The 12,166-nt window shown below is 51.5% G+C and overlaps 2 protein-coding genes across 4 annotated transcripts; one reads left to right on the top strand and one right to left on the bottom strand.

Moving 5' to 3' along the window:
• The first annotated feature begins 71 nt into the window (after positions 1-71).
• Positions 72-3,459, top strand: OARD1 (O-acyl-ADP-ribose deacylase 1). Of its 3 annotated transcripts, none has more exons than XM_059867612.1 (6): positions 72-269; positions 694-758; positions 1,447-1,591; positions 1,700-1,758; positions 2,447-2,559; positions 2,853-3,459. In XM_059867612.1, the coding sequence occupies exons 2-6, from the start codon at positions 726-728 to the stop codon at positions 2,953-2,955; spliced, it is 453 nt and encodes a 150-aa protein (XP_059723595.1). In that variant the 5' UTR covers positions 72-269; positions 694-725; the 3' UTR covers positions 2,956-3,459. The 3 variants fall into 3 exon arrangements, with proteins under 3 accessions (XP_059723595.1, XP_059723593.1, XP_059723594.1); XM_059867610.1 differs by having other exon boundaries at positions 266-393; XM_059867611.1 differs by lacking the exon at positions 1,700-1,758 and having other exon boundaries at positions 266-393.
• A 946-nt stretch (positions 3,460-4,405) lies between these two features.
• On the bottom strand, positions 4,406-9,719 carry APOBEC2 (apolipoprotein B mRNA editing enzyme catalytic subunit 2). The gene is made up of 3 exons (XM_059867609.1): positions 9,410-9,719; positions 5,339-5,886; positions 4,406-4,942 (listed from the first exon to the last, which is right to left on the bottom strand). The coding sequence occupies exons 1-2, from the start codon at positions 9,532-9,534 to the stop codon at positions 5,346-5,348; spliced, it is 666 nt and encodes a 221-aa protein (XP_059723592.1). The 5' UTR covers positions 9,535-9,719; the 3' UTR covers positions 4,406-4,942; positions 5,339-5,345.
• Positions 9,720-12,166: the final 2,447 nt, after the last annotated feature.

Genomic DNA, 12,166 nt, shown 5'->3' with positions numbered 1-12,166 from the left:
TCTGGGCCGGGACCATGGAGGGGTCCGCCCGCGCGGGCCGCCGCCATGTCGTGTGGGGCGGGGCCGCCATGTTGTGTGCGGCCGTACCGCCGTGTTGTGTGAGGGGCTGATGGCGTGTTATGTGCGGCGATACCGCCGTGTGGGCTGAGGACGATCCCCCAACTCCCCTGAGAGGCGCATCCGCCATTTCGCCGCGAGGCGGAGCCGCTGAGGCTGAGGCGGTATCGCCAATGTCCCCCTGAGGCGGAGCCGCCGTGCCGGCTGAGGCGGCGCGCTCTGGCCGTGAGGCGGGGCGCCCTTGCGGCTCGGCCGGAGCGATGTGGGCGGCGCTGGGCAGGCTCGGCGTGGCGCAGGCCGTGGGCCCGGCCCGGTTGATCGCTGTGCGCCCCGCGGGTGCGGCGTCCGAGTGGCCCTGAGGGGTGGGAGGGGAAGGAGGAGGAGGAGGGTGGTGATGGTGATGAAGAGGAGGGCGGCATCCTGGGGTAGCTCGTTGTGCGGTGACCCAGGGCTGGGGCCTCCTCCCGGGCCGGAGCTGTAGGTGCAGTGGGACCGCGTCAGGGGCACCGGTATCTTCAGGGGTGTCATGGTTGTCCCGCTGTTACAGATACAATTAGGCTCAGCCTCGCCCCCTCTAACACACTCTTACTGCCTAGCTTGAGGTTCCTAATAATTGTTTTTCTCTCATCTTTCCAGCCGCAGGAGCCTTCTCCATACCCCACGTTACCATGGCCACCCACTTCTCCAAGGATCAGGAGAGAGTGCGTAGGAAATGGGTTACATGGGATATTATTGTCTGTGCAAAGAGGCTTTCCTCTCATTACAGCTCTGACAGCACGGCACTGGCTGCATCCTGCAGCTTCTGAGAGCTGCCAGTGCTGAAATCCGCGTGCTTTTTGTCTGTAATGTCAGTGGGGCGGATGCCGTGCAGCAGCACAGAGCTCACCTGCCTGCCTGAGCACCTCGAGCCTGGTGCTGCTGGAGGGGTTTCACTTAGCCAGCTGTGCTCCCTGTCACATAATTACCCTTTTAAGCTTTGGTTTTGTATGATTACCTGCTGAGCTGGCACATAAATGATCTTGTTGAGGAGGTGTAGTGGGTTCGTAATTCTGTGTACGGGGTGTGCAATTCTCTGTAGTGGGTTTGCAGTTCTCTGTAGTAGGTTTGTAATTCTCTGTAGTGGGTTTATAAATCTCTATATTGGGTTTGTTACTCTCTGAGTTGGGTTTGTAATGCTGTGAGTTTGGTTTGTAGTTCTGTCTATGGAGTTTGTAATTCCACACGTGGGATTTGTAATTCCCTCCCCTGGATTTGTAGCCTGTGCCAGCTCAAACACTTACCCCCTGCACAGCAAACTCAAACCCTGCCCATCTTGCTGCCCATTCCCTGGTCACCAGAGCCCTGTGTGCCCAGGTGTGCTCTCTGAGATGTTGTTGCCCTGCCCTGCAGATCAGGTGTGTCAAGGGGGACCTGTTCTCGTGCCCGGGCACGGATGCCCTGGCTCACTGCATCAGCGAGGATTGCCGCATGGGCGCCGGCATCGCCGTGCTCTTCAAGAAGAAGTTTGGAGGCGTCCAGGAGCTCCTGGATCAAAGTGAGTGGTGCCTGAAGGAGCTCCTGATTTCCAGCAGGGAGGCTGTTGGAGCTGCTTGGGGTTATGGAGTGTGGCTGTTGTAAAAACACCTTGGTTTTTGTGCTTTAGAGAAGAAAACGGGGGAGGTGGCCGTTCTGCAGAGGGACGAGCGTTACATTTACTACCTGGTAAGGGCTGGGGTGATGCTGGGACACCTCCCTGGAGCTAAACTGTGTCACATGTCAGGCATTAAGAGCTGGGGGGGGTTTGGTTGTGTTCATGGAATCACAGAGTGGTTGGGGTGGGAAGGGACCTTACAGCTTATCCTGAGCAGAGACAACTTCCCATGTCTCAGGGTGCTCTAATCCCTGTCCAGCCTGGCCTTGGACACCTCCAGGGATGAGACAGCCACAGCTGCTCTGGGCAGCAGAGCAGGGCTTCACCACCCTCACAGGGAACCATTCCTTCCCAATATCCCATCTAACCCAGCCCTCTGGAATGTGAAGCCATTCCTGTTGTCCTGTCACTCCAGGCCCTTTAAATAAATAGTCTCTGTCTTGTTGGCTCCCTTTGGGCACTGGAAGGGAGTTTCTGGAGTGTTCCTCTCAATAAGAGATGTGTCCTCAAACACTGCCTGTGAGGAGCAGCCAAGCTGTTGTGTGCATCTGCATTTCACCTTTACATGGACAGAGCTGGCTGCTAAATTAGTGTTTTAAGATGTGAAATGTTCTTTGCTCAGGACTTTCCACAGAGACAAGTCTGGGTGTGGAGTTTTGGGATGTCAGGGAATGTGCATGTTGTACCAGTATTTATAACAGACAGAAGTTTGTAGGGGTCATGGCCAAGACACAGATGAGATTTTCTATTCTTCTGTAGATTACAAAGCAGAAGGTTTCTCACAAGCCCACCTACGAGAGCATGCAGAAGAGTTTGGAAGCCATGAAAGCTCACTGCCTGAACAACGGAGTCACCGACATCTCCATGCCCAGGTGAGGGGCTCAGCAGCTGGATGCCAAAGCTTGGGAGTTTAATTTCTAGAAGGATGTCTGAGGGATGATCCCCTGCTGTGAAATAAGAATTCAAGCATCCACCTCTATCCAACTCCTCTGTTCAGTTGGGCAAATCTAATTTGCATTTCCCTGTGCATTTGTTTCCTTGTTTTGCCCTCATTCTGTGGGTTCACGGGGAGCTGTGGCAGGGCCACCTCAAACTGCAGCTGCTCCAGGGCTGGTTGGGCACAGCACAAGGCCCAACAAGGCTCTCTTGGTGCTTTATCTTCCAGGATTGGATGTGGACTCGACGGCCTGCAGTGGGAAAAGGTGTCAGCCATCCTCGAGGAGGTGTTTGAGAACACTGACATCAAGATCACAGTGTACAGCCTGTGAGCAGAACATCCAAGATCCCCATTTCCCCAGTTGTGGGAGCAGAACCTCTGAACTGACAAGGGGGAACCTGTGTGTGGAGCACGTGCTGCATTCGGCTGTCACTCACCCCTGTGACAGTGATACGGGCTTCCAGCAGCAACAAGCTCCAGAGGAGTTCATTTGGGCTGTGAATTAGCAGGAGGCAGCGGCGCTGTGCAAACCCTCGGGGAGCTCCCAGGGTGTCCCTGCAGCCACCAGGTGTCACTGGGGCTCCACGCAGTGAAACGGAGCCGCTGCCTCGGGGGACTCGGGGTTTCTCTTCGGGCTGGTGCTGCCCCACAGCGCTGGCACCTCTGCTTTGTTCTGTTTGCCGTGCCCTGCCTGGCACTGGGGTCACTCACCTGTTCTCACACGTGGAACGGTTTCATTTCTCCCTTCCGGCCACAGATTGGGTTTGCTGAGGTCGTGCTCACTCGGGATCATGCTGTGATGTGAAATAAACACTGCCCTGCTGTTGGATTGCTACCTGTGGCTCTCCTGGGGACAGGCTGGGATTGCAGGGAATGCTGGAGGGGGGCAAATACACCTGGTGGGTGTGTTTTATTCAGCAGCTCTGTAATTTACAGTTTGCAGAGCTCTGTTTGGTGAGGATCCAAACAGGCTGGTGTGCTCTAAAAACTCACAGGATGGGGTTTAAGGTGGGATTTTCACATTTCTTTCTTTGTTGCATTTGTAGTCCAGGTGTTACACAAAGGTTGATGTTTGTCACCCAAAACTAAAGCAAATCAGGACCACCCCTGCTTCTGAGATCCGTGGAAAACTGATTTGGCAGTTTGTTCCAGAACTGAGGAACTGCCACAGACCTTCCCTTCGTGTTTGGTTTTTAAACCCTCCCACCATAACAAATCTTCTGTTATTCTGCATGCCCAGGAAAATGCCAGGTGTATTGAAGAAATATAAAAATGGGACATAAGAGTTGGGAATTTTGTAGCATGACAGGGTTCCTGATTGGATTCCTTGGGAAGGGACTGGGTTACTCAGTTCTGTGGGGCTTTTTGCTGCTGCAAATCCTGTTTGTCTTTATCCCCACTCTCCTTGTTCCTTGCCCATGTTTTGTAAACCTGTTTGGTGGGGATTGCCGTAGCTGGGGAAAACAACAGAGGAATTTGGAGCAATGAGCTGATCCAGAACAGGCTTTGAGGCTGCTCATGGATTCAGTCTTTCCCCTTATTTGTGTCTGGGTTTTTGTTCTGGTTCCTTACTCATGGCATCCCTGTGAGCTTTGTTTTACATGAAAAATGATCCTGCTCTCCAACACTTGTGTGTACTCTCTAATTTTTTTTTGGCATTTAGTTCTCCCTTCCCAGCTACAAAATATTCCCTGTGTGGCTGTCCCGGGATGTCCTTGAACTCAGACTTGTCAGGTTCAATTTAGGACTTCTTGCAAGTAGAGAGGAAGGAATAAACAGTGTTTTGGCTTTTGCAGTGGCTTCCCATTTTATTTCACTCTGCTTTTCCCAGGTTTATTTCCCAAACAACATTGTTTGATGTCCAGTTCTTGGGCTCCATCATGATTTGGAAGAGAGCTGTCGGCCCTGAATTAAATCACAGCTCTGACTATTGAGGAGAACAGAGGGAGAAAACTTCTTTTTCACCTTTAAATCCATTTCTTTTCCCCTTTCTAATGCATTTATCTAACCAGCAGCTTTGTTCTAAGGTCTCTTCCCATGAAATATTCCCAGAGTGTGATCCCACAGCCTGCCTGTGGATCGCTGCCATCCCTTTCACCACAGCATGGGTTTGGTTGGGGGAGGGAGGGGGAGGAACAAAAAACACCCAAAAAATCCCAAACACCAGAGGTCTGTGTTGTGTGTGTGTGTGTTTGGAGTCCCACAGGGCCTTGTCTCCCAGAGGCTGGTTCTCCATCCTGCTGGAATCAAAGCTTTGGGAAGCAAGACTGTCCCAGGTGTCCAGGTCTGTCACAGCTCTTCATGGATCCTTTCTGATCCTGGGGAGGGAAAAAGAGATGTCCCAGAGACTCAGAGGTGGCTCTTCAGTACCCCATAGGGAAGGGAATTCTGCAACCACTGGGGTTTTCTTTTTTGGTGTTTTTAGACTGTGAGGTGTGAGTAAAATCCCCTTCAATCTCCATTCCTCTCCCTGTTGTGCTGAACATCATCCCTGTGGGGAACAGGGGGTTGTTCTGGTGGCCCTGGAACCTTTTTATTCTTTATTCCTGGAGGAGAAGACAGAAAAGCACGAAATCCCTTGGGAATGTGCTGTGGGGGAGCCCCTGGAAAGGGAAAGCCACTGCCTGGGATTGTTAGCGATATTCAGCTGACAATTAAAGAAATTGGAACCCAAATTAAGGAGAAGAGAGTTAATGAGTGACCCCCTCACTCACCTGAGCCTCAGTGCAAGATCTCCGCCAGCTTCTCCTCATAGTACTGAAAATTCTCCTGAATATCCTCCCAGGGCACAAAGGACTTGGCCTCCTCCCCTTCCTCCTGCTCCACAAAGTTCTTCCAGACATACTCAAAGTCTTGAGGCTTCATAATCCTCAGCTTGCAGCCGGCCTCCTTCATGCTCCTGAGGGCCGCCTGCATCTCGGGCTCCTCCCACATGAAGAGCCTGCCCACCATGATGGTGAGGCGCAGCCCCTTGTTCTTGCGCAGGGCCTCGCAGATCCTCTGGGCGCAGGTGACACAGGGGCTGGAGGACACGTACCAGGTGACATCGTGGCGGGCACCGGCCTGGCACGTGGGCAGGATGGTGTTGAAGAAAGCCATCTCGGCGTGGGCGGCCGCGTGCTCGTCCTCCAGGTACCCCCGGCTGGTCACCGGCTCCTTGCCCTGCGTCTCCACCACGTAGCACAGGAAGGTTTTGTTCCTGCCCGAGCTGTACTCCACGTTCCTGAACTGGAATTTGAAGAAGATGGCTGGGAGGCGTTCCCTGGGAGAGGGGAGAGAGCAGAGAGGAGGCTCAGAAGCAGATTTAGGTGAGGGTCACACTTTTGGGTCACCTCTACCCATGACCCAAATCCCGTGAGCAAATCACTGTATCACCCCTGATTTCTGTATGTTCCAAGGTTTAGGCTGGGAGGGGAGAGGAGAGCAAAGAGGAGGCTCAGAAGCAGATTCAGGTGAGGGTCACACTTCTGGGTCACCTCTACCCATGAGCAAATCACTGTATTGCCCCTGATTTCTGGGTTCCAAGGTTTAGGCTGGGAGGTGTTCCCTGGGACAGCAGAGAGGAGGCTCAGAGGCAGATTTAGGTGAGGGTCACACTTTTGGGTCACCTCTACCCATGACCCAAATCCCATGAGCAGATCACTGCATTGCCCCTGATTTCCCTGTGTTCCAAGGTTTAGGTTATAAAACATCCAGGATCAAATCCAACTTTGCTGTGAAAATGTGGATTTCCTGCTGGAGTCCCTGCTGATAAACTTCACCTACTCCTTTAATTTATTGTCCACATCTTCCCTTCTGTGATTCCAGGATCATCTTGTGGTGGAACATCTCATGGGATGGCTCTGGAGATGGGAAGGGAAAGGGATGGAAAAGAGTGGGCAAAAATGCAGGTGCTTCAAAGAATAGCACATTTCCTGCTTGGCATCCTGAATAATGAGTGCTTCTTTGGCTAAGAATTCTTTAACTGATGATTTTTGAAGGGCAGACACGAGACACCCATTCCAGAGTGATGTCTGCAATGAGTGGTTTCACAATAACATCAGGTTTTTAAATACATCAGAGGCACAGGGAATTTCATCCCTGGTTTAACTCTGACAGCAAAGGGGTCACAGCAGTGACGAGGTTGGCTCTGGCTTTTCATGGAACAGCTGAAGCAGCAGCAGCCTGCTCCAGGATGGATTGACTCAGGCTGGATTGACTGGGAGCTGCATTTAGCCAGCCCTTCCTGATGGATTTTCTTGCTTATCTCGGCGTGTGCCTGGGCTTAGCTGGGATGTTCACCTCGATGCTGCTCCCAGCACTTTGGAATCTGAATTAGTTCAATTAATAACGTTCCAAGAAGGAACAGAAGCAACACTCAGAGTCCATTCCAATGCCTGGCAACCCCTGCTGTGATGAAATCCCCCCTGATGTTCTCCCCTGGCACAATCTGAGGCCATTTCCCCTCATCCTGTTGTCTGGGAAAAGAGGCTGATCCCCACCTGGCTCCAGCCTCCTGGAGAGTGAAAATGTTTATGGAAATAATTTTAAAACTGTTCACAGACACTGAATTCCCCAATATTCTCAATATAAACCCCTGCTCTGACACCAGGCTGGGGTGGCACAGCTCACCTGAGGATAGGAAATGTCAAAATTGAAACCTCCCCTGAAAAGCATCATTAAATGACTTTTTTTAGGGATTTCTAAATGCTCCAACCTAATTTATCAGTTTTCCCTGCGTAGCAAAGTGATAAATCATATTGAGACCAAAAAAAAGTTGAATTTTGAGGCAGAACCTTCAATCTGGGACTGAAGTTGCTGAAATCAGGTGGGCTGGAGGAAAAAGCAGCTACCCAGTGTGATCCTGGCACTGTCACACAGGAGAGCAGGAAAACATCTAATGAGGAAATAAAAATGTGGATTATCTAAAAGAGTAACAAGAAATTATTCCTACAAGGATCCTCATTTACACCTGGGGGAAAGTGGAAATAAATGTGGCAGGAAATGCTCCCAGACTGGGATTACAGGCTGTATTCAGCCAAAAAAAAATGGGATAAAATTCTTAAAGAGAGTAATTGGCTTCCCAGGGATTCCTGGAAGCCAGACTCCTCCTGGAGCTGTGAGCAGCAGAGAGAGAACTTGGCTGAGAGTCCTGAGATGCCCCTAATCCAAGGGCTAAAGCTGAAATGCAACATAATTGGGTTTAAGTGCTTCTTCCCTGGCTGCACTTGTGTTTCCCCATCACTCCCATAACTGCCTTGACTGGCTGGGAATTTGTAAATCTCTGGAAAAACCCTGCTGGTGATCCCAGCTCAAGGCCTGGCCTCATCTCCTGCTGTCCTCCTTAAAACGAAACTAAAAAAATCCCTGGGGTTTCTCTGCCTCTTTGGGGCTCCTTTGGGATTTTTGTTTCATTTCCTCCCTCTCCCTCTTGCAGGGTGGAAAATCCTGTCAAAAATCCTGGGACACCCATGGCATTCCCAGAGAGGATTTCATTGCAGGAAGGTGCTAAGGGAGTTTTCCAGCAATGGTTAGGCCAGGGCCTTGAGTTTAGCAGGGAAGTTTGGACATCCTGCCCAATCCCTCAGCACTTCTAACTGCAGGCTGAGTGCTCCAAGGCTAGAAAACCTCATTTCCTCATTGAATTTCATTTTAGGACATGTTTTAAATGTTCAGGGTTTGGCCCAGTGGTTTATATCCACAGTTTACCTCCATTCCTAGCAGAGGGATGTTCTTTCCTTAAAAGCCACTGCTAATCATTTATTTCTATGATTATATGTGACAGAGACTGCTCCAAGAAGGGATTTTCTTCACATTTTGAGAAGAGAATGGAGATTTTTTTCTCCCTGAGCAGGAATGGAACCCAATTTTGTGGGAGGGGTGCTGTCCTGCCTCACTCATCTTGGTCAGAACAGGCAGCCAAATTTCACCTGCAGGGCCCATGGCACAGGCAGAAGGATTCCAGGGGATATTTTGGAGGCTTGAGTTTTAAGTTTCAAGTTTAAGTTTTAGTTTTAAGGAGCTGGAAGAAATCCTGGGTTTGGTTTATTTGCTGGGACACTCCTTTGGTGACTGATAAGGGAAATCTGAGGGGAGAAGGACTCATCCTGCTGCTCCTCCAGGGACAGACACCCAGGGCTTTTCCTACTTGAAGCTGTCAATTATGGCTGAGTTCAGCTTCCACCAGAGCCCTGGGATATGCTGCTTTTCCAAAGGCCAGGCTCCCTGCTGCCCTGCTGCCTTCAAAACTGCCTCTTGTTTTGGAGCTTTTCTGCAAGTTGGGCTTTTTGGTTTCTTTATGAAAGTCAGGTTCCAGCTGTGGCTGTGGAGCTCTTGAAAATGTGAACCTTTAGGTCTCTTGAAAAATCCTTCCCTCAGGCCCATCAAGCCAATCAGCCATGGCAGGGGTGTTTTTCCTGATCCACAGGTGGAGAAACTCTCAGACAAGAGCCATTGATCACAGCAAGAAATCAATAGTGAGCTCTCATCAAAGCCAACACCTCCATCCCCATCCCGTCAGCAGGGCTGGGAGGGAACAGCTGCAGGAACAGAGCTGTTCCTATAAAACAAGTGCACTGCAGAAACAGAGCTGCTCCTATAAAACAAGTGCACTTCTGTGTCTGCCTGGTGGGAGTCCATCCTCTAAAAGTCAGCAAAATTTAGAACTAAATCCCACAATAAATCCAAACCATTCCAAACTCTTCAGAAACACACTGCAGAAGATGCTGCTTGCGTTGCCCGACCTAAAAGCTGAGGCAGAGGTCACTGAACTCCCCCAATTCCATATTTAAATCCCAATCCCTTACCCTGTGACAATCTCAAAGGGTGGCAGGTCCTCCCTCTTCACCTTCTTCTTCTTCCCCTCGCCCTCCTCGGCGTTGTCGGGTTCCCCGTTCTGGGCATTGCTGGGCTCCTCCTGCTTCTCTGCCATCTTCCCCAGGACACTGGCACCAAGCTGTGGCCACTGGGAGAGAGAAAGAGCAATTTCTGAGAGCTCTGGGAGCCGAGGGAGGAGGGAGAACAGAGCTGGGAGTTCCTGCCCCAGGCACAGTTGTCAGGAACTAAATATGGAACAAAGCAGCGGCGGCAGGGGCTGGGCAGGGTTGGGTGACCCAGGGCTCTCAGGTGTCACCTCCTTCCCCTGCTCCCTCCAGCTCCTTTCAGCAGCCCCTTTTGCTCCCCTTTTAATTTCAAACTGAGTGACAACTTCTCAGGGGGTGGGAGGAGCCCATAATTCCCCCTGATGGAAAATCCTGGAAGCTCTGGGGTGTATTTATCCCGAGGGGTGACGGATGGCTGGCACGGGGCACTCCCTGCTCTCACAGCCCTCTCCCTCCTCTGCCAGTGGATTCCACGGCTGACCTTGAAGGACCAGCTCAGCCTGGCCTGGCTCAGGCAAGAGGGGAAAAGGTTGTGGTCATTTTGCTGGAAAATCTCTGGTTTTGGTGGGTTTGGCTTCCAGGATCACCTCGAGCATCCTGTGGTTCCTCCCACCCTGCTCATGCAGGACTCTGAGGGAGAAATCTCCTGGTTGGAGCTGTAAATCCAAGCCAGAACCTTCTCCCAGATATTTGGAAGTCCTGCTGGAATTCCCAGTGGGCAGCAGTGCTGCTTCTCCCATTGTTCTGCATTTTCCTCCCGAGTGTTCCAGAAGTTCCCAGTGCACTGGGTGTGTCTGGGTTGGAGGGGATTTTCCCTCTCTTTTTTGTTCCCTTCAGGATTATATGAAACTATCCCAGCATCTCACTCTCAATTTCAATCATTTACAGTTTGTATCAGTCCTGCCTGAGCCAAGTTTAATTAAAAACCTGGGTGAGGTTTTCCCAGGGTCCAATCCTGGCCATGCCGTGGGGCAAAGGAGGGGGGAGAAGTGTGGCTGTGCAAGATTTTGGAATCAAAGCACACTGGAAATCAAACCTGTGGGCTCTGCTCAGAACCCACCACCAGCAAACTCTGAGTAAATGTGGAATATTCAGCTGTATTTGATGGAGTATTCAGCCAGTATTAGTGAAAAAAACCTCTTGGTTTGAGGAGGAGAAGAGGTATTCCATAAAAATCAAATCACTGGGAATGTCTGCTTTGGAGCCAAGTCAGCCTTTGTGATCCTGTCAAAGTCAGCTCTTTAGAGCCTTGCCAGGAGGCTGCACCATCACAAAGTGAAATAAATCCACACCATCAGGCAGGTCATTTATTATCAGAGAAAATTAATAACAAATTAGCACAGATAATTAATTCTGGCTGCTCTTCCCAGCCCACTGCCTTTGCTGGGCTGGATATCCTTTGGAGCTTTTCCCCAGAGCCACCGTGGGTGCAGTTTTTGGGGACAGAGCACCCCTTTGAAGAGTTGTTGTTTAGGTGGTGTTGTTTAGGTGACAGAGCTGGCAGTGGTGACAGCCCAACCAAGGATTTGACAAATTTCAAGACATCCTATCCATGGAACATATATCTTCCACGGTGCAGGATTTTATTTCTTTTTAAGCCTAGAATACTTTCCTGCAGGACAGGGGTGGTGTTTTGCCTCCTGTGTGGTGACAACGCTCAGATTCCACCTCCCCTGTCCAATTGCTGTCACCTCTGACATTTCAGGGGCTGCTTTTAGGGTGGGAATCCTCTCCCAATGACTGACAGCTCATTTCCTCCTAATCCTGGTATTTTCAAGCAGCATCTCAACCCCTCTCCAGTCCCTCTGACCCACTCTGCTTTATTTTTGGAAGCTCTTTGTGGCTGGGGTCCCAATTTTGCTGCAGCTTTAGCCTGGCCCCTGCGAGGGCTGAGCTCTAATCTAATCTGGGGAATGTGGCACCGAGGCTCCCCCTCTCTCCAGCCTTTCCCAGCTGCTCCCCAGCTCCTTCTAGGGCAGTGCTTGGAGCAGCCAGGATCCAACCCCCACTGCAGCCAAAAATATAAAAGGGCACCACGGAGCTGCTGTGTCGGAGCTGGGCGTGGGTGAGGGCTCTGCTGGCTGCTTGTGACCCCAAATGTGTCCCCAGGGGCTCAGGAGGGGCCTCCCAGCAGCACTCAGGGGACCCCAAATTGCAGAGTTTTTGTTGAGGTTCCTCTCCACCTGTCCCTGTCCCCAGTGCTTTCGTATTTTTCCCACTTGGCTCTGAATTTGTTCACAAAATCCCTCTGGGATCATCGAGTCCAAGCTGAGCACTCAGTGCCACCTCCAGGTGACACCTCCAGGGATGGCCACTCCAAACCCCCCTGGGCAGCCCCTTCCAGCCCTTTCCATGAGGAAATTCCTGCTGATGTCCAACCTGAGCCTCCCCAGCCCAGCCTGAGGCCGTTCCCTCTCCTCCTGTCCCTGTTCCCTGGGAGAAGATCCCAAATCCCCCCGGCTGTCCCCTCCTGGCAGGGAGTTGTGCAGAGCCAGCAATTCCCCCTGAGCCTCCTTTGCTCCAGGCTGAGCCCCTTCCCAGCTCCCTCAGGACTCTCCAAACCCTTCCCAGCTCCCTCAGGACTCTCCAACCCCTTCCCAGCTCCCTCAGGACTCTCCAATCCTTTCCCAGCCCCCTCAGGACGCTCCAAACCCTTCCCAGCTCCCTCAGGACTCTCCAAAC

Source organism: Haemorhous mexicanus, chromosome 25, assembly GCF_027477595.1.
Source record: "Haemorhous mexicanus isolate bHaeMex1 chromosome 25, bHaeMex1.pri, whole genome shotgun sequence".
Taxonomy (NCBI): domain Eukaryota; kingdom Metazoa; phylum Chordata; class Aves; order Passeriformes; family Fringillidae; genus Haemorhous; species Haemorhous mexicanus.
The sequence above is the reverse complement of the archived record's forward strand: the minus strand, read 5'-3'. Positions and strand labels throughout refer to the sequence as shown.